Below are 19,717 nucleotides of genomic sequence, written 5' to 3' on the forward strand. Positions count from 1 at the left end.
CTCTGATTACAAGGCCCCCTTTGCATCTCTAACTTTTCTCTCACAGCATTGTAAAAGACGTAGTTTTTCAATTATCATAGTTAACTTTTGACCTTGACTGAAAAAAAAATGTGTTTTGTATCACATAACATGTTGTTCTAGTCACTAAAATGAATTTGAAAATATGTTTTTCTTTGCTTATGACAATAAAAGCTTGGCTTGGACTCTGCATCTTACAATAAAACACCTCCATATAACCTCAAGTGTATTATTATTATTATTATCGTTATTATTAGAGAAAACCATTCATGTTTTTCTAATGAGATTATTTTCATTCCGAGTAGAATAGAAGTCGGTGTTAAAAGATGGATTACCTCTGTTTAAACCCTCATCTCCTCCTCTCCTCCTCTCTCTCTCTGCAGTGTGTGCAGTGGGTGGATGATGCCAAACTCAACCAGCTGCGTCGGGAGGGCATCCGCTACGCCCGCATCCGCCTGTGCCACGATGACGTCTACTTCATCCCCCGCAATGTGGTCCACCAGTTCAAGACCGTGTCGGCCGTCTGCAGCCTGGCGTGGCACGTGCGCTTAAAGCAGTACCACCGAGGAGAGGGAGAAGAAGAAGAGGAGGAGGAAGAGGGGGAGGAGGTGAAGGAGGAGGAGGAGGAGGAGAAGTCGGTTGAGTTGAAGGAGAAGGAGAGGGAGATGGTGGAGTTGAAGGAGGAGGGGGAGGAGGAGGGGAAGGGTGAAAAGAAGGGTGAAAAAGGAGCGAAGGAGAGGATAAAGGAGGAGGACGAGGAGTTGGATGTGGCAGAAAACAGGACGTTGCCGGCTGTTAAAGTAGAGGAAGGGGATCATGGTCTTCCTCACCCTCAACATCCAGCTGTCTCGTCTCAGCCTGCTCTTTCAGTGGACTCGGACTTGAGCGGCGCAAGAGACAGAGAGGAGGAGAAGAGGGTTAAAGAGGAGGGAAAACCCAAACAGCAGGATTCACCTCCTGCTAAGGTGAAAGCAGAACCTCCAGCGTCTCCTCACTGCAAGAATAAATCCCCTTCATCCCTCCCTCTGTCACCTCCCGCCTCTCATCCTCTTCATCAGGACACAAAACCCAAAGCATCATCAAAACATCATTTACATCAACATCATTCAGACAGCAAAATGACGTCTTCCAGTACAAGTTCCTCCTCCTCCTCATCTTCAGCTCCCAAATCCCCCCTCTCTCGATCTGTTTCCAAGTCTTCCTCTTCTTCTTCTTCATCACCTCCAGCTGGATCTACTGTCACTCCCATGCGCTCCTCTTCTTCTGCTCCCAATCCATCCTCTCCTGTTCTGTCCACCTCATCGTCAACCTCCTCTACATCATCCCTGGCTAGTCCCAAACCTTCGGTGGACTCTCACTCCGCACATCATCCACCCTCGCATCTCTCTGCACTCCCTCCTTCCACCGTTTCCTCGTCTTCCTCGCTGCCTCCCTCCTCTCAGTCAGACAAACCGAAGGACAAAGACTCGCAAAGAATCCCTTCAGACACACGGACACAGTCAGAGGTTCGAGCATCGCACAGGTCGCAGGCCAAAGGAAAACACGCCGCGGACGTACAGACACACACTCGAACGGCGACGGATGCACGGACACACACGCTCCCGGAGAAATGGACTCACAGCAGCGCCGAATCGGATTCGCAGCTACTTCCGCCGCAGGACGCGGCGAGGCAAGGACTTTACATGCAGCAATACACACCCCAGCATCTCCCACCTCCTCCTCCTCACCCTCACCTCCCTCAGATGCTCCCTCCCTCCTTCCCCCCTCTCCTGCCACACTCCCACCACCCTCACAGACCTCCCATCCTCCCCCCGAACCCGCTATCCAACCCCTCTCTCCCCTCCCAAACCCAAAATCTGAACTCTTTTCTCAGTCACAAACCAGCACCGCACTCAGTTCACATGAGCCAGCTTCACCTGCACCAACCGAATATCACCACCCAGTCTCAACCTTACTACCCCCAGCCTCCCCTAATCGCCCCCCATACCTCCCCCTCTCAACCAAACACTCCCCTCACCAGCTCACACTCTCACCTCCCTCACCCACACCAGTACGCCAAAACCTTCTTCCCCCCTCAGCATCCCCACTTCCCCTCTCACCACTTCCTCCCGCCTCAGTCTTTCCTCTCTCCCCCACCCAGCTCCTTCCCGCTACAGTACCAAACCTCAGCACCAGCGCAGGTTCAGCCCCCTCCGTCTCAGTCTTTCCCTCACCCCCCTCCTCCGCCTTCCTCCTCACAATCTCCGCCTCCCCCACCTCCTCCCCCACTTCCACCTCCTCCTCCCCAGCCTTCCCTGTCTGTCCTTTCCCTTCCCCCAAAGCATGAAGAGGAGCAGAAACAGATTTTATAGTAGTATTTTGTACATAATGATGCTGTTTCTAAATGACTGTACATGTACAGGGTTTTATTTTGGTTGTGTTGTTGTAAAACGATGTAAAAAGGAAAGACAGTATCGTAGTTTATAAAGCAGAGTTGGACTTTATTTACCCCCAGACCTCTGAACTGGACTGGTTTCGATTGTACTGAATTTGATGCTTGGTTGCGCTCGAGTTCAAAAATAATGAGAATTTATTGCATTTACTGGTAGTTTTGGTGGTTAGTCGTGTATGGGTTCAGGTTCAAGGTTCGAATGTGCTCCCAGTTTTGTCAAGTCTGCCAAACTGCTGTCTGGTTCTGTTTTTTTTGATGTCAGAGTAACCCTCTAAAATATCATCAGAATATCTGTGAGCCATCAGAGGTAGGAAGAGAATTTTAAAAAAAAAAGGTAAATTTCTGCAGACATATTTATATAAAAAGAAAAAGGTCACGAGGACGGCCTTTTCGTGAAACTTGCAGCTAATGCTTCCATTTTTGTGGCTTTTTTTCTAGTATATATACTTTGTGCCCAAGACTGTTTCTGAAATAACGATGGGTCAAACTGTGATATTACACAATAGTGTCGTATTGATGTAATATTACTACATTTCTTCTACTATATTGTATTGACACATCTTCATCAATACAGTATATTGCAGTACTTCTCCCTAATATTGTAATTTGAGCAATAATGCTCTGCAATAATCTGCATTTCCCATTTATTGATATGGCGACAGGAAATATCAGTATTTTTTATGCTAATTTCAAAGCTACTGATAAAAAGCCAGTAATGTCCTGTTGAAAGATGTTCACTGAGGATTCATCGTGTCTAAACAGAATTAGCAGGTGTCTTTTTTTTTTTAATCAGTTCCAGTGTTTTTTTTGTGCTACTAAACAAAAGGAGAGAACCCTGTTTTAAATTATAAATCAGTATAGTAACCCACAGTATACATTTACACTGTACTGAAACCATAAAGAGAGTCACAGTTTAAAGTATTTAGATGATCTTGTACCTCCTTAGCAGTGGCAGAGCTCTTGGTGTAATTTTGCTGTGTTTTCAGTGTCTTTTGGATGTGTACCAAGGTCTCCTAATTTTGGAAACCAAGCACTTTCTTCTCAGCCAAGGAAGAATTCGACCCAGCCAAGGCTGCTACACAAACAAGCCTTCAGAGTCTCAGGAAGAAGAAAAAAAAAAAAAAATCAGGACACATTCATGAATATTTTGGTCTCCTGGAAAGAAAGAAAAAAAAAACCCACCTAAAACCTGATCCACTGATTTTACTCGTTCAGGGTCACTGAACAAAACTCTGGTACATTATGTTCGTACCTGTGCAGCTACATTAAGAGCTCGCCATTTAAGAGTTACCTTTCACAACATCTGGATTAAAGACAAAATAAGAAGAGCAATATCATACAGATGCAGCAGATCAAGACTTCCTACATGTGACTCATCACAGCACTTTGTGAATAAGTCGAGAGCAGTCGATGTAATGGAAAGACACTCTGGGTCGTGAATCCGCAGATTATGTCCGACTCTTGTCTCAACAGGGCAATTTCAGGTTCTTCCAAGATTATTACTTTTGGTTCATTCAGGCCTTCTGTGAAAAGATGTTTTATATTCTTTATGGACACTTTTAAAACAGACGGTACTCTGTCGAGAGGTCATTCCCGAAGCACTATTTATCCAGTTTCTCTACAGTGTGGAGCATCCTGTCTATAAATGTTTTATTTATCAACCAGGGACTGAAGTGACCTCCTGTGTTTAAGAAAAAAAAAAAAGAAAAAAAAAAAAAAAAAAAAGTACAATAAATTATTGAAACTGTTTTTAGCAACAACTATGAGGAGTATATGTTTTTCCAGATGGTGAATATCTGATTACAGAGTCGAACTCATGCTCGTCCCACACTTGTGGAACTTGATTTATTTTTGCCATTGATGTCTTGACTTTACTGAATCAATATTGGAGTACAGCCCACTTGCTAATGTAGCCCACAACATTTCCCCAGTGCCTGTCCTTAACTGTGAACTACTTAAGCGGTCCAGAGCCATGCGGAGAAGCGGTTCTGTCCTTTTTACGTTGGTAGTTTTTCAAGAGTCTCAATTTTAACTTTTTCACTGGAAAATGAGAGTCAAGCCTTAAATTGGTCTCTAAAGCTGCTGAAACATCTCCAAAATATCTGCGGTGTAAGTTGGGATGAGTCAAACTGCGCAGCTCAGCGGGACGAAAGCCTAAAAGCAGGGTTTGTGTTTTTTCATCATTAGTCTCACCGCTTGCCCGGAAAATCTTTGGAAAATGAAAGATAAAGCTCTCTGTCTGCCTCTGAGGGCTTCGTTTCACTGACAGAACTCTTCGCTGTGTGGCTCTGGAGAGATCGAGGTGATAATTAAGCACTTGATGCCGGTTGCAAGGCGCTCTCTGCAGCTCTTTTTATGCTTTTGGGTTTCAGATGTTACACAAAAAAAAAAAAAAAAAAAAAAACCCTGACAGGAACTTATATATTTTTTGTACAAATGTGACAAAAATTATGGTTGAAAACAAAAAAAGTCTTCAGGGGACTAGCGTTGTTTTCACAGAGTTTATTTATCTCAAGGTTTGGTTTGTTGTTTTTTTTTCCTATTTTGTTTCTGTGATTTTTAACTGTCAGCACTGTAGTGTACATAAGAAGTTTTGTAAAGAGGAAAAAAAAAAAACTTGTAGTGTGGTTTCTACTTTAAATATGAGCCTAGCTAATAAAAGGTTCAATGTATGAAAACGTTTGCAACCGTGATAGATGTCTGTAGGTGTTATTGTGAGGCCGTACCTCTCACCTTTGTCTGATGTATACCTGCCTGTGTTTTCTCTCATTGTATTGTTGCTAATGTAAGCCGCCCACACTCTCTGTAGTCTGCAGCAATGAGCTCAGCAGTTTTTACCAGGCGAGATTCGAGCAGACAACACATAACACACCACAATGCAGTAGCCCCGTAATTCAGGGCCGGAGTGTGTCAGGTCAAATACAACTCAAATACAGCCTTTTCCCCCTCTCTTTTCATCCTTTCATGCACTGTCTCTCTCTGTTTCTTTCTCACACACACACACACACACACACACACACACACACACACATAAACACACACAGCAGGAATGCCAGAGGAGCTCAGCTGACCTTTTAAAGAGCGGGAGTGGGCGTAAAGGCAGGAAGTTTGAGCAGAGACAAAGAGAAGGGTTTTTGGAGGGATTGCACAGAAGGAAAAAAAAAACCTAATTGAATGTACAGTCTGTGTTTGTGCCAGAAACACAGGGGTCGTGACTCCTTTAAAGGGTCACAAGATGAATCTGAGGGGGTTGGAGATGAAGATTGGGGCAGAAAAGAAGAAGAAAAACTTCTGCTATACAAATTTATATTCAAATTTTGGACTTTTCTCTTATATTTGCTTTTTCTGTGACATTATCTGTAAAGTGACAAGTAACTCCAGCCTCAAAAGCAGCAAAAAGTATAATATTTCTCCCTGAAATGTAGTATATGTAGAGGAGTATAAAGTGGTAATACTCTAGATAAGTACAAAAACCTCAAGATTGTACTTAAAGATCCCCTCCAGACGTGAAAATACTCTTTTTGAATAATAATTGGCGTCTGCTATGGTTTTTACATAAAAAAAAGTTAAATTACCTGGTTAGAAATTCTTCTCTCTCTACTCTTTCCTCTAGTTTCAGTACTTAGTATCATTATTATAATAGCAGCTAGCATGTAGGCTATATACTGTACTTTATAGTCAAATTACTTTCTAATTTCAAACACAAACTTTCATTTTTCAACTTCACACTTCTGCTCTACATCCAACATATCAAACCCTGCTTGGTTTCAACTGTTCCTGTTTCTGTACATACAGTTGAGGTACTTCTGCCTTCTGCTGCTGAAGGTCAGTAGAAGTTTGGTGTCTGAAACTTGCTTGAAGGTGAGCTGTGGATGCGTCAGTCATGAACTGTGCTGCTGTAAATCGTTTCTCCGAACGCTTTCAGTTCCTCTGGTGGCTTTTTCCCGCCGCTGTCGATGGCAGCGTCATGACAGCTTGTGTGTGAAAACAAACACTGCGAACTATAAACGCTGATCCCATCCGGTTACACTTTAAAAATTCGGTAAAGTCTTAAAATCTTACAATATTTTAAGTGTTATATAATGAGCTAACATGGCCAGCAGACTAATGGAGAGAGAGAAGACAGACTTCAGTGTGTTCTGTCTGACCAGACACACACACACACACACACACTGCTGCCGGCTCTGTGGTTGCTTCTCAGTTCATTTTAGGTTATGTCCCAGCAGGATTTTTCCCCAACCACAATACTTTGTTTTGCATAGTCTGCAACTAATATAGCCTGTCTGAGTATATGGAAATACTTAGATGTGACTTTGTATTGTTATTGCTACCACTAAATGGTACAATTTTAATATCTTCATGGCTGCTTGACATAGATACCCACAGTTCTAGTGCAGAACCTTCATTTATTTAATTTTTTTACAAGACATGCATCAATTATCAAATACTTTCGATCTCAAAAAAACAAGTATTCATTCACTTTTCAACACAGTGCAAAATAATGCAAAGAATGTATTTGAAATACTGAAGAATCGAATGGCACGAAAACAAATGTCGCTCATGCACAGTGTCAGCTGTTGAAGTCAAAATGTGAAACAATAATTAACTTGACATAAAAAACGTATTTATCTAAATGTATGAGTAAAGTACTTCGGTCACCGAGTGCAACACGCGTCAAGGATTCTGTCTTATTGACCTTCAGTCTCGGTGCGGAGACATTATCAGAGCTTACTGACTTTCGCGTGACACGTGATGATTTACATGGTACAAAAGAGACCTTGTACAGGGCAGAGGGAGGAATATCACAAGTTGTTCCAGGATGCATTTGTGTACCGAACAGTTTCTTAAAACTGCTGTTCATTTCTTGAGTGCTTGAAGCCAAAACAAGCTCTTACCATGAACTCTTTTTGGGTTAATTTATAACTTGTAAAACAATATTTGGCCAGAAACCCTCCACGGGTCAGGAATGAGAGGAAAAACTAATGTAGTGTAAATACAGCCGCACAATATCAACAATACTTACAAAAAAAACCTCATACCTATACGTACAGTCACTCTGCAGTGAGTGACAACTTATGCTTTAAAGAAAAAGGAAAATTCACCAACTACCTTCCAGTTAAAGAGCAGCTCTGCTGGCTTATATACAGAAAACAACACTTGGAAACAAAACACAAACATTGGAGGAATCTACTCCTCCAGTTTAAGCTTCACAGTAGTTTTACAAGGATACAGTTGATCCTCTTATGACAGTTTTTTCTTCATAACGAAAATGCAATTATTACTTGACTCTGTTGAGCTGTTTTGAAATTTTCAAACGTGATGGATTCACTAGCATCTCCTAAGCAGCAAAGACAGCAGAGACCCAGCTCTGCTAAAGCCCAGCGCGGTCCGCTGAGGTCTGAACACACATGAATCTTTGTTCAACACAGAATTTCTTATTCTTGAGATGAATGATTTGATTCTTCCATGAGCGTCAGTCCTGGAAATATTCAATGAAAAAGCTCCGGTTTCACTAAGTCATGGTCATACAAACACAAATTAGTTCCCAACACTGGTTTTCAGATTTTTTTTTAAACAGTGTTTTGATTGATGTGATTATTTATGATGAGGTTTGATCCCTCTTAAGCCTCTCTCCTCTCGGGAAAGATATTCAGCCCCAGCTCCACCAGCGCCCCCAGTAACATGGTCCACAGTGGTATGCAAACAAACGTCAGCTTAACGTCGGCCAGCTTCTCCAGCTTGGCGCACAGTGTCAGGCAGAAGCCCAGCTTGAGCAGCATGGCCGCCAGGTACCAGGCACGCAGGCGCAGGTCCGGCGAACCGTTGCGCGGGTCATAACCAGGCTTGCAACGGCCCGCCATCTTGATGGCAAGCATGAGGATGAGGATGCCATCGAAGACCCAAACCGGGAGGAAGATGAGGAACCAGTTCCACTGCACCTGGAGGGAGGGAACGGAGAGGATTATAGTCAAGGTTTTTTTTTATCCACAATTTCTTCAGTGTGATGAGTTCATTTCTAGTACGGCTGTCAGAGAAACTTAACAATGTGATGACTTTGAAAATATGGATTACCGCAGCAACAATGCACTGGATCCATATAAAATACCATAAATACACTCACTGAGACGTACAATAAATTCACAATTACATTGATGAGGAGTGCTAGCCATGTAAAAACTGCTGAGGTATCAGCTAATGAAATACTTTTAACTGGCTGAAGACACAATTAAACGTGTATTTTATAAATGTCAGTATACATCAGGATTATTCTGATGCTCAGATCAACCATTCAATTAAGCTGGAAGCCAAAGATGTAATACTACACTATGAAAACAAACACCAGAACGTTCAGGACCGTCAATTTATTAATTTTAGTGGAAAAATTTCACACTCATAAATCCAAGTTCTCGAGGTCTTGCCCATCAGTTGAACTTTTCATGTTTGAATTTAGAAAATATTTTGAGTCTATTCAACTTATAAACAATAAAAAAATGTACACATACAGTTAGTATGCTACAATAATTTATTTTAAATTAATCTGATATTATTACCTACCTTTTCTGTTAAGTTATCTTTCTGTCTATGTATTTATTATTATTGCTTTTACCCTTTGTCCTGTTACCATGTTGACTCGATCAAACTGAAAGTGAAGTTTTTTATGTTATCTTTATTTCATTATGATGCCTACTTGTGTTATGTTATTGTCTTAATGTCACATATGATGTAAGTGACGCTTTCTATAAATAAAGAGATGGATTTTTTTAAACATATTTTAAGTACCTGGATACCAAGTAGGACACAAAAACTTACCTTCCCGTCCAGTTTGAGTACCAACATGATGAGAAAGACCAGGGTGAAGACCCACGTCAACAAAACCCGCTGAGCCAGAGACATGTCATCGACTGGGGAAAGATCAGGGGAGGAGACCGGGAAACAGACAGACAGAAGCTGGGCAGACACAGAAAATGTTAAAAACAATGTTATGATCAATGTTTTGTTCTGTGGGGTAACGTTATTCTAGCAAGAAAATCAATAAATAGCAGCTAAGAACAGGCAGTAACGCTGCAATAGCTACGTAATAAAAACGTATTTATCATGATATTGTTTAGTACATCAAACTAAATTTCGCCAACACTAACTGGAATCACTTTTAATTGGTTTTTCATTCATAAATTGTTAAGCTAACGCTACGATGACCGTTAGCGTTTACAATCCATGGCGTTTAGCTAACCGGCTTTAACTTAAAACAACGTCTGACTCACCTCAGCGTGTTTCTAAATCGGTGACCAGCATTTTCCTCTGCTCTTATACCACACACTAATGCTAATATTTACAGTGTTTCTGCCGTTTAATCACATAATTATCACCAGACGTATCCGTTAACGACAACAGACGGAGGGAGACTTTGGTCCGTTATCTGTGGTGGTCCCGCCCATCCTGGAAGCTAATTGGTTCCCGTGTTGCAGCGTCATTTTCACTTTCAACGTCTATCATTTCGATATTTAACCGTAAAGTGTTTGCACGGGCGCAAGTTTATTTTCAAATATTCTTGTAGTGCGTTTCAACGTCCACTAGGGGTAAGTAAAGTTCTGTCTATTCCTCCTGCTGGCTGTGTTTATATATGATTCACAGCGGCTCTACCTGAAAAAAGGAAAGTTTTTTTTTTCTTTTTTCATTTAACTTCCTTATTGATATGTGAACCCGCTCTACTTTTCTTGTATTTACCGTTAATAACCGTTGGTGACATTTTGGCTAAAAATGTAATGGCGCGTTTATACTGTCGTTTACGGGCATGAACTGAAGTAGTATTTTTTACAGTGAGAGGCTGAAAGCGAGAAGCTAAATGCTCCAAACAGCGGCGAGCAGCAGACGCTGAGCATCTCTCACCAGACAATGGACAAGCTCCACTAGCACCCGTGTAGTTTAAACCACGTCTAGAAAGCACTGTTTCTGTGTGTGGAGAGTTGGACTCGGGAGTCAGCGAGGTAAGATTGAGCAGCTTTGCATGATATGTTTGGACAGCGGTGTTTGAGAAGGGACAGCCGTGTGGGCTCTTTGTGCCTGCCGGGGAGCTCAGCTAACTAGGTAACGTTAGCAAGACATGAGCCAGCAGCAGAGGAGGAAGAAAGAGGAGGAGGAGGTGGAGGAGGACGACTGGCTGTGTGAACTGAACCGTGAGCAGTGTCTGAAAACACTGTGACTGCATCTACATGGAGGCTAGCTGCAAGATTAGCTGCCTTTAAAACTCACTTATAGCGCTGCACAGCTTGTGTCCACTTTAGTAGTGAAAATACACACAATAGCTCGATTTTGCAGTTGTACACTTCACGACTGTAACATCCCTGACTCACTTCGACTTTAAAACATTATATTGTAGCATGTTTTACGTTACTTTAATTGGCTCTACTCACTTTAATCCTTCCACTTAAATACTACCGGAGGCTGCAACTAACTATTATTTCCATTACAGGGTTTCCCGCAGTGTTGTATAGTGTGTGTGTGTATGTGAAGGGGAAATGAAATTAATACACTTATGTCAAATAAAACATTAATCTTAAGTGGTAACGGGCAGACCTGCAGTTTCACACAGCAGTGTCATGTGTATGAATGTGACTTTTATTCAGGCTTCTAACTAGAGCTGCAACCATTAGTCGATAAATCGATTAAACCAAATATTTTGATAATCGATGAATCATTTTTTTTAAAGAAAATATGCCAACATTTTCAGGTTCCAGCTTCTTAAATGTGAATGTTTTCTGGTTTATTTAGTCCTCTGTGGCAGGAAATGGAGTATTTTTGAGTTTGGACAAAACAAGACATTGTAGTTTGCATTTTGGGCAACAGTGGGAAACCGTTATAGTCAATTTTCACCATTTTCTGACATTTTATAGATCAAACAACTAATCGATTAATCGAGAAAATAATGACGACAGATGAAAATAATCATTAGTTGCAGTCCTACTTCTAACTAGGGATGCAGCAATTATAGATTTTGATGGTACCATTATAGTCTGAGAAAAAAATGATTTTACAATTATTGTACACTAATTTATTTCATAATACTATGGATGGATAAAATAACATGAACTTGTTCTGTTTTGAAGAGGAAGCATAAGACACACACTTCACCAAGGATTCTGCAGCAGTACAAGAGGTCGTCTTAGGCTAAAAGTGAATAAGAAAAATGAAAATAATCCACGTAAGATTAACTTCGATTGGACATTGTTGTAATTACTTTAGTTGATTTCATAATATTTAAAATAAAGTATTTTTAATAATTAATATTAATGTAAGATTAAGATGAACTTAATTGATCCCCAAGGGGAAAATATTACTAATGAAGGTAATAAACTCAACTGTTTTTATCATCAACTGTCATCTGTGCCTTTTTTAAATTCATTTTTAGTAATCTATTTTAATACTTAATCTAATTTTACATGTGGCCTGTGAAAATTCTATCTATTATTGTTTTTTGGGTTTTTTTTTGCAGTTTTAGTAAAAATGCAGGTGTTATTAATCACCCAAATGCAATTAATTAGATCCCATGGTATCCCAAAGTAGAATACTGGAAGTCTACAAGATCCTACGTTAAGTTAGTCTTTTACATCTGGGATATTTACCTACCTGACCAGTGTTTGCTCAACACAGATGGGACGAAGCAACAGGATGTGGTCACACTGAAGCCCTTGAGGAGAATACATGCAGTTTTTCCTGCTTTGTTGCCGTTGGCTGCTGCACTGAAAGCCCAACTCTTAACTCACCACTACTTTGTTGACTATAAGTGACACTTTTATATTTAATTCTCTACCAGCACAATGTGTCATTAAGTAACTTTCCACTAAAGTAATGATTTTTAACATAATTATTACTAAATGTATTACCTTCCCTTGAGCGTGTATCGCTGGAGGGTGATCTCAAAGATGTTGCATAATGTTTGAGGTGTTGGATCCTTTAGAAGCGACTTTTCTTTGGCAAGTTTTACAAATTGGAGATCCTTCTTCGTGAACGCCCCCCTGGCAATTCTATATTTATCCATGATACTCTCACTGACCACTGGATACAACGCTTCAATGTTGGGTCCCTCAGCCATTGTCAACATGTGTTGTCTCCTTAGCCAACGTAGCCCCCCTCAAACACACATGAAAGGAGACCATCAAATGAGCTATGCATGAGATCTAATGATATTTTTTGTAAATTGGCATGGATCTCTTAAATATTTATTTGTTTAAAAATGTGAAAAAGTATAATTGTTTTGGAATAATGAGAGTTAGAGTATCAGCAGGTTCCCTTTCGAGCTACAACACAGTGTTCAGGTAAAACGTGTGAATATAAAGAGAGAACAACACAGTAATTTCAGCTTAAATCATTTTAATTTTAACAGTGCCTTTGTTGGACTGCGTGTAGCTGTGTGTGTGTGTAGGTGTATGCTCGTATCAAACATTTATCAGACATCTTGTTAAAAACCCCAAAACACCAAAAAGCATGAACATTTCCTGTAACCAGGTCTTAACATCTCATCTAGTCAGGTCTTGTTCGGTCTTGTCCTGCGTTCTCTTCAAACACAGTCTTTGCAGATGTAACCATCATCATCATCACAGATGCCATTATCTTCTCCACAGCTCTCGCAGTACCATGAGATGCACTGACAACAGCACACCCAGTCCTCTGTGGCCTTTAGGTCACTCACGTCACCATATACTCTATTACTTTCTGTTGCTGCTCTCGTTTTGTGCTCTTTTTTCTTTTTGCTCTTTTCCTTTTGGTCGTTTTTCGTTCTTTTTGTTAGTAATGTAATCAATGTGGTCTATGCTTGTTAAATGGTAGGTGGGGGGGGGGCTTGGGCCTTGTTCTTTCCTGTTTTGGAATTGGTATTAGGTCACTGAGATGACTGGTCTTGTGCTGACCTCAATAGAGGATATTCATCCTCCTGATGGTTTGAGGAGTCTTGCTCAGGAGTGAAGTCATGGAATAAGGACGACTCCATATCCTCCTGAGATGTGATGATCAGCACTTCTTCAGAGACCACCACATCCTCACTGAAAGTCAAGATTGCTGTATCCTCCACAGCTCAGTCTCTGTGGGGAGCGCGGCCCTCTCTGTCGTCATGCTCGGTGCGTACATTTCATCAGGGATGATGTTCTTGTTAACAGGGGACATCTCTGTGCCCCTGAATCCAGCCTGGGTATTTTCAACTGTCGCGGTCTTCTTCCAGGCCTGATGAAACAGAGCGTTTTACGGAGCGTCTGTCCTGCCATCCTCCTTCTTCCTCTGTCCACTTCGACTCCTCTTCATACCAGTTGTGTTTCAAATGTTTGAAAAGTGCTTTGTCAGCAGGCTGGAGTGCATGTGTGGTGTGAGATGGAAAGGTCATCACATGCACATTTTTTGGCTTTCATCAGCTGTATGAAGTCCAAATTGTAGACGTGGTTACTGTGGCCATCCAACAGGAGGACATTGGGCGTTGGGTCATCCGTTTGCAGCTGCTCTGTAAATATCTGACCTCACTCCGGGAACAGGTCACTGTTTATCCAGCCGTTGTCAGAGAACGGTAACATGTTCTGGGCAACCATAAAACCACTTACTCATTAGTCGCTTGCCTTTTAAAGACGACCATTGTGCAACTAAATGTTCCCGCTGCGTTGAAGGCTGCAAGGACTGTCGTGGTCTCTCCTTACCCGCCTCCACAATCACACATGTGGAGCGAAACTGGTCTTGCAGGCCAGACTCATTGCAATTCCAAAGATGTGATGGAACATCTTTGATTTCAAGTTCCTCCAGCAGGTCTTCATACTGTTGAAACCACTTTCCTACCACCTCAGGGTTCAGCCCTGCTGCTCCTGCTGCTGAAAGAGCCTCTGGTTTCTTAATGCTGAGGTCTGGACTCCCTTTCAAAACATTTTGAAACCAGTAATACCCAGCAGGGCCTTTTACTTCAGAGAAGCCTTTGATATTATTGGCCTTTGCATAATTAAATGCAATTCCCTGGATGTCTCTTTTGGTAAGGGGGAAACCTCTTTTGGAGAGGAGCTTAATAAGACCTGGCAGTTCTTTCTTGGATTCCTCTGGCAGGTATTTCTTCCTCCCAGATGTATAGACAGAGCCAGCAACTTCTCCGCTAATGCGCCTTTGCAAAGTGGTCTCTGGAAGCCCCTGCTACAAAGCGAACATTTGGTGTCTCAACTGTCTCCTGGTACTTGTATTAATGGCACCCGTCATTCTATTGTTTCTCCACTGGTTATACTGACATTTTCCTTCCTTTTCCTGTCTTTTTCTCTTCTCTCTTCTTCTCTCTCTTTTTCCCTTCTCTGCCTGTCCTCCTGCTGTCTGTAACTTATCATTTTATAAAAGATTAAGATTCTGTGAACAATTTTTGCGCCCTCAATTTCTGTGTAAGAGTGTGTGTGTGCGTGGCCCATTTTAGCTAGCTGGTCAAGCTAAATGGGCCAGTACTTAAAATGACTTCTCTCACAAAAATCAAAGTTACTATTTGCTTTGTTGGTATGCTTACTTACTTTATGCTTTATCACATGAGTAATATTTGCTATGTCATGCTCACTTACCATATGAATTCTCTGACATACTTTGTGTAACACTCTGCCACGCCCACCTTAGCAACCTCAGACCAATCAAAACTAATGTTACCTGTCAACTAATGTTGTAGCAACAATGCAATATCAGTTATTGTGTGTGTGGCTGTAAAATTTTAAAGGGCTATGATGCGCCGACCTTATCTGGCCCATTTTATTTGATGGCCCGTTTTAGCTGACCCCACCCTACCTGGACTTGTTGCAGCACAGCATTTTAAGCTGGTGCACCAGGTTTGTTTTGGTTCTGCCTGCATAGGTTGCGCCTATATATACTTTTTAATACAACTGTCTAGTTTTGTTTAATTTTTCTCACAGTACAACTGTTGCTCATAGAAAAATAACAACCATAATGTCATTTTTCTTTTGAGAGTGAGAACAGAAACACTCGGTGTAGCTGAGTCTTTATGGTTACAAAACCGTGACGTTTTAAAGTGCAGTTAATTGTCAAATCAGTTCGTCTTTGCATCCCTACTTCTAACAAAATTGATCAAGACCTGCATCCGGATCTAGGTGGCTTACCACCTTGGTTAAACAATCTCCTGGGTTTCCTGTTGTTAAATTGTTAAAGTGGCAATCCATAAACGATAGAAAACATTGTTTGGTTAGAAGATTGGATTGCTTGTCTTCCCACAGACCTGCATCAGGATCTGGGTGGCGTACCACCTTTACTAAACAGTCCTAGTGGAAACGATGCCTCATTGGTGAATCTGCTGAGGGATCATTTTCTAAGTTATTTAGTTCTTCAGTTAATCGTTTGGAAAATGTCCATCACAATTTCCCTAGAACGCAAACTGACGTCTTCAAATTGCTTGTTTTATCCAACTAGAGATGCAACGATTAATCGATTAGTTGCCAGTTATTAAATTACCAACTACTTTGATAATCGATTAATCGTTTGTAGTCATTCTTCTCTAAAAAATGTCCAAATGCTCTGATTGCAGCTTCTCAAACATGACTGTAAACTGAATATCTTTGGGTTGTGGACTGTTCGGGGGGACCAAAGAAGACATTTGAGGACGTCATCTTGGCCTTTGGGAAACAGTGATGGAGTTTTTCACCATTTTCTGACATTTTATAGACCAAACAACTAATCGATTAATCAAGAAAATAATCAACAGATTAATTGATAATAAAAATAAATGTTAGTTGAAGCCCTATATTGAACCTTCACTCCAAAATCCAAACATATTCAGTTTATTATCATAGAAAAGCAGCATATCTGAACATGTTAGAGGCTGGAAGCGTTGAATTTTTTTTTTCTCTCTGTCTTAGACTTGGCATTCTTGCTTTAAAAGAAATGAAAATGGCAGTGTTGGTTTTCTCTACCTATCTCGTGTCAGCGAGGGGAAACTGTTGCAAGCATCAGCAGGCGCTCAGGCTCTCAGTTTGGCAGGCCATCTGATTATCCAACATGGTTTACCATCCAGCCAGCCTGTCTGTTCCAATGTCTGACTAACACTGTCATCACTCACCCAGATTTTCCACTGCAATCATAATTCAACCCGTAAATTAACCTCCGTCAGTGCACTGGCAAAGCTTTGTATAAATCCATAAAGCTGACACACAGTCAGGTCAGTCAAATAACACTTTGAAGCTTAACATCTACCTTTAGTTCTCACATACAGATTTCTTAGATTCCTTGTAAACCTGAATACGTCTTTAGCCTTTAAATCCTGTTATAAAACAGTGACATCAGCAGAAATGTGTAACTGACTTGACTATTTCTGGACTGTAGCCAAGAGTTTAACATATTAATTTCACTTGCAGCCAACAGGTACTTATACAGTAGCACTGTGCAATGTGAATGTATATATATGCATAAATTCCTGCTGGTTTTATGTCTTTTAATATTATATTTAAAGAAGTATTTTCAAAAAATTAGAAATACTACTGTTACATTATGATGAAGCAAACCTGTAATTTAATTTAAGCAGTTTTACCTACATATTTTTATATCTCAGGCAACTTGGTGATGCCTTTTATTTGGAGAAACTTATAACAAGTGTCACGCTTATGTAACGGGCGTGGAACATACAGAAATCATTGATTTAAAATGGTTCACCAAGTCTGCAAGACATTACAGTTTAACCCAGATACATCAGAAAAAGATTGTCAGTGAGATTACAGATGGTTTTGAGTCTGTTATAAGGTGCCATGAAGTGCCTTTGAGCAAGGCATTTAATGCAGTTGTTGAGTAGGAAGCTGTGGTTGCAAGAGCACTTTGCAAATGTTTGCAAAAAAGGTGGTGAGAGTGTTTGTTACTTGTTGACAGATTGGAGATGAGAGATGAAATCACTGTTGCCGTGTCGTGTGTGTTGAATGTTGATAAGACTGGCGTTGTGTTACACCCAGCTGGCAGACCTGAGATTCCCAGGAAACACACACTGTAGCGAGAGCTGCACAGTGTGTGTGTGTGTGTGTGTGTGTGTGTGCGTGTGTGTATGCGTATGCCTTTGAGATGGACAGTGATTCATTGACTATCAGTTAGGCTAGTAGTACTTGTCAGTCCACATAGCTGCACAGTAATTCTGTGAAAAAAGGCTCATGAGTGTTTTTACGTCCAGAATGCCGAGGTCAGTCTGCGGTGTGTGTGTGTGTGTTTGGATTTGCATACACATGCATGCGGTGGTTGACCGAGCATCTCAGTATAAGCGTGTAGCATCCACAGATCCAGACTGCTGTCTTTGTCTGACCAGCGTGTTCCTTTGTATTATTTTCTCTCTCTGTCTGTCTCTTTGAGGAGCTCTCAGACGACGCTCAGTGTTTTGTGCAGCTTGAATCTGCCCGCAGAGCCGGTTACATCATCTGCTGCAATGTCGTTACATCACACACTAGACTGTCATCTTGTGTTACAGCCGCAGAACGGGCAGTGATTTAATTCATGGAAATGTGGCAATTTGAGTGTCGAGCGCAGGCAAAAAGGTCGCGGGGAAAGGTCAAGCGGTGTCGCAGTCGCTAGACAAATGCCACGTTACGAGTTGAGCTGCACTGCAGTACAATGACAGGTTGTGTTGTCTATAACATGTCGCTGTTCACTTTAATTATGTCTGATTATTATCATTATTATTATTATTGTTATTGTTATTGTTGAAGCCAAAGCAAATAGCAATAGTCTGTATTATCCTACTGATATCAGGCATTTTTTGACACGTCACAGGAGGAAAAGCACAGGTGTAAATAATAAAATTAATAATAATTGTGCATGCTGGATCACTGTCATGGCCTACTGGGACACTTGAGTATAATGTTAATGTTATTAATAACACCTGTGCTTTTGCTACTATCACAAGTTAAAATGTCTGCTGTGAAAAAAGCCTATCATACACATTTTTGTAGTTTTACTGCAGATACAGATGCAAAAAACAAGTCAGCTTTTAGATATTCCCACCAAATACAATTAACAAAAAAGACCAATTACACAAAATATCAGCAGTTAGAAATACCGGCTTCTTTTTTTAAGTATAAGAGTGGACCAATACTATCATATTGTCGTCTTTGTTAAATCTGAGAACACTCTCACAGGTGTTTTTAGTTATTTTTTAATTAGACTTCTGCTCAGGCTGAAGGTGGGCGGAGCTATGTTAGCAATTAGTGAGGTCATCGGACTCATGTGCTAATTAAAATGATCATTTGTTCCACCTAAAAGGTGCACCAAAAGCTAACAGGACAAACAAACGCAGTATATACACCAAAATGCGTGAAATATCTCAGTATTTACTTGACGTATTGGCACATAGTTAAGTACAGACTTTAATGGTTTGCAGATAATCTATTCGAATGACTTCGGGGACTCTTGAGTTTTTTTTGGTCTTGAGTGAAATTTCTCAACTGCGAGATGGATTGTAATGAAATTTGGAACACACTTTTATGTCCCCCTCAGGATGAATTGTAATAACTTTAGTGATCCCCTGACATCTCCGTCACTGTTCCTTTTTCTCAAATAGATGTTGGATTCACTGGAAACAGCCAGAAAATCTCTACAGACTCACTTCTGAAAATCGCACTTGTGGTTGCATTTTGTCGAGCAGCATTCGCCTTCTTCCTTTCACAAGACTTTAAGGAGGTCACTGCATGAATCTCTGAGGTAGTGGTACTAGTCAGCCTTAAACTCAGCTAATGTGTTTTGGCTGCTGCTGTCACTTTGATACGATGTAGGTTTGTCAGACTGTGAAGAAAAGGACAGCCGTCGTGCGATCGGCCTACTGCAAAGCTACGCTGAACTATTTGCCCCGAGGAACGCCTTCGGGAGACATACAGTGTGTGACTTTTAACTTGCATGAGTTACAGGGTTACCTGGCATGTTAATCTGTCATTCTGAAGGATAATTGATGGTGGTAAACATGACATGCTGGGGATGATGATGATGATGATAAAAGAGGAGATAATGATAGTGATAATGGTGGTCAGTATCCTGACTTTCCCCAAGAGCTAGATCATTCACTATTGCTGCCTGATGTTATTCATATTGTTTCTCAGAGTTCATTCTGTGCCTAGAGAGAGAGGGTGTGTGTGTGTGTGTGTTTGAATCTTATCAGAGACACAAGCTGCTTTTTAAGGCTCATTACGTGGACATCAGCCAAAGCCTGGTTACCTATTTTTACACAGAAAGTTGTAAATTATGAGTCTGAGTGACCAAAGGAAGCCTCTATTTCCTGAATAACTGGCTTCACCGGTATAAGAG

General features: G+C 41.0%; 3 protein-coding genes across 7 annotated transcripts in view; 2 read left to right on the forward strand and 1 right to left on the reverse strand.

Annotated features, from left to right (window-relative positions):
* LOC121890587 (lysine-specific demethylase RSBN1L-like) overlaps positions 1-4,305 on the forward strand; it is a 37,461-nt gene extending 33,156 nt beyond the window's left edge. Inside the window, exon 9 of the mRNA XM_042403008.1 lies at positions 402-4,305. Coding sequence (XP_042258942.1) covers positions 402-2,369 — 1,968 coding nt within the window. The 3' untranslated portion in view covers positions 2,370-4,305. The remainder of the gene's footprint in view (positions 1-401) is intronic.
* A 2,530-nt stretch (positions 4,306-6,835) lies between these two features.
* LOC121890586 (transmembrane protein 60-like) lies at positions 6,836-9,900 on the reverse strand. Its single transcript, XM_042403007.1, has 3 exons — positions 9,712-9,900; positions 9,260-9,397; positions 6,836-8,388 (listed from the first exon to the last, which is right to left on the reverse strand). Exons 2-3 carry the CDS (start codon positions 9,341-9,343, stop codon positions 8,071-8,073), a joined length of 402 nt encoding a protein of 133 aa, XP_042258941.1. The 5' UTR covers positions 9,344-9,397; positions 9,712-9,900; the 3' UTR covers positions 6,836-8,070.
* A 315-nt stretch (positions 9,901-10,215) lies between these two features.
* The window catches only part of LOC121890557 (protein PHTF2-like), a 52,445-nt gene continuing 42,943 nt past the window's right edge, over positions 10,216-19,717 (forward strand). For 3 of the 5 annotated variants that reach the window (XM_042402962.1, XM_042402964.1, XM_042402963.1), the window contains exon 1: positions 10,223-10,434. The gene's annotated coding sequence lies outside the window, so the exon portion shown is untranslated. Of the gene's footprint in view, positions 10,435-19,717 lie in introns of all 5 variants that reach the window. The other 2 variants (XM_042402966.1, XM_042402965.1) reach the window with 2 other exon arrangements.

This window comes from Thunnus maccoyii, chromosome 23 (genome assembly GCF_910596095.1).
Source record: "Thunnus maccoyii chromosome 23, fThuMac1.1, whole genome shotgun sequence".
NCBI classification, from domain to species: Eukaryota; Metazoa; Chordata; class Actinopteri; order Scombriformes; family Scombridae; genus Thunnus; species Thunnus maccoyii.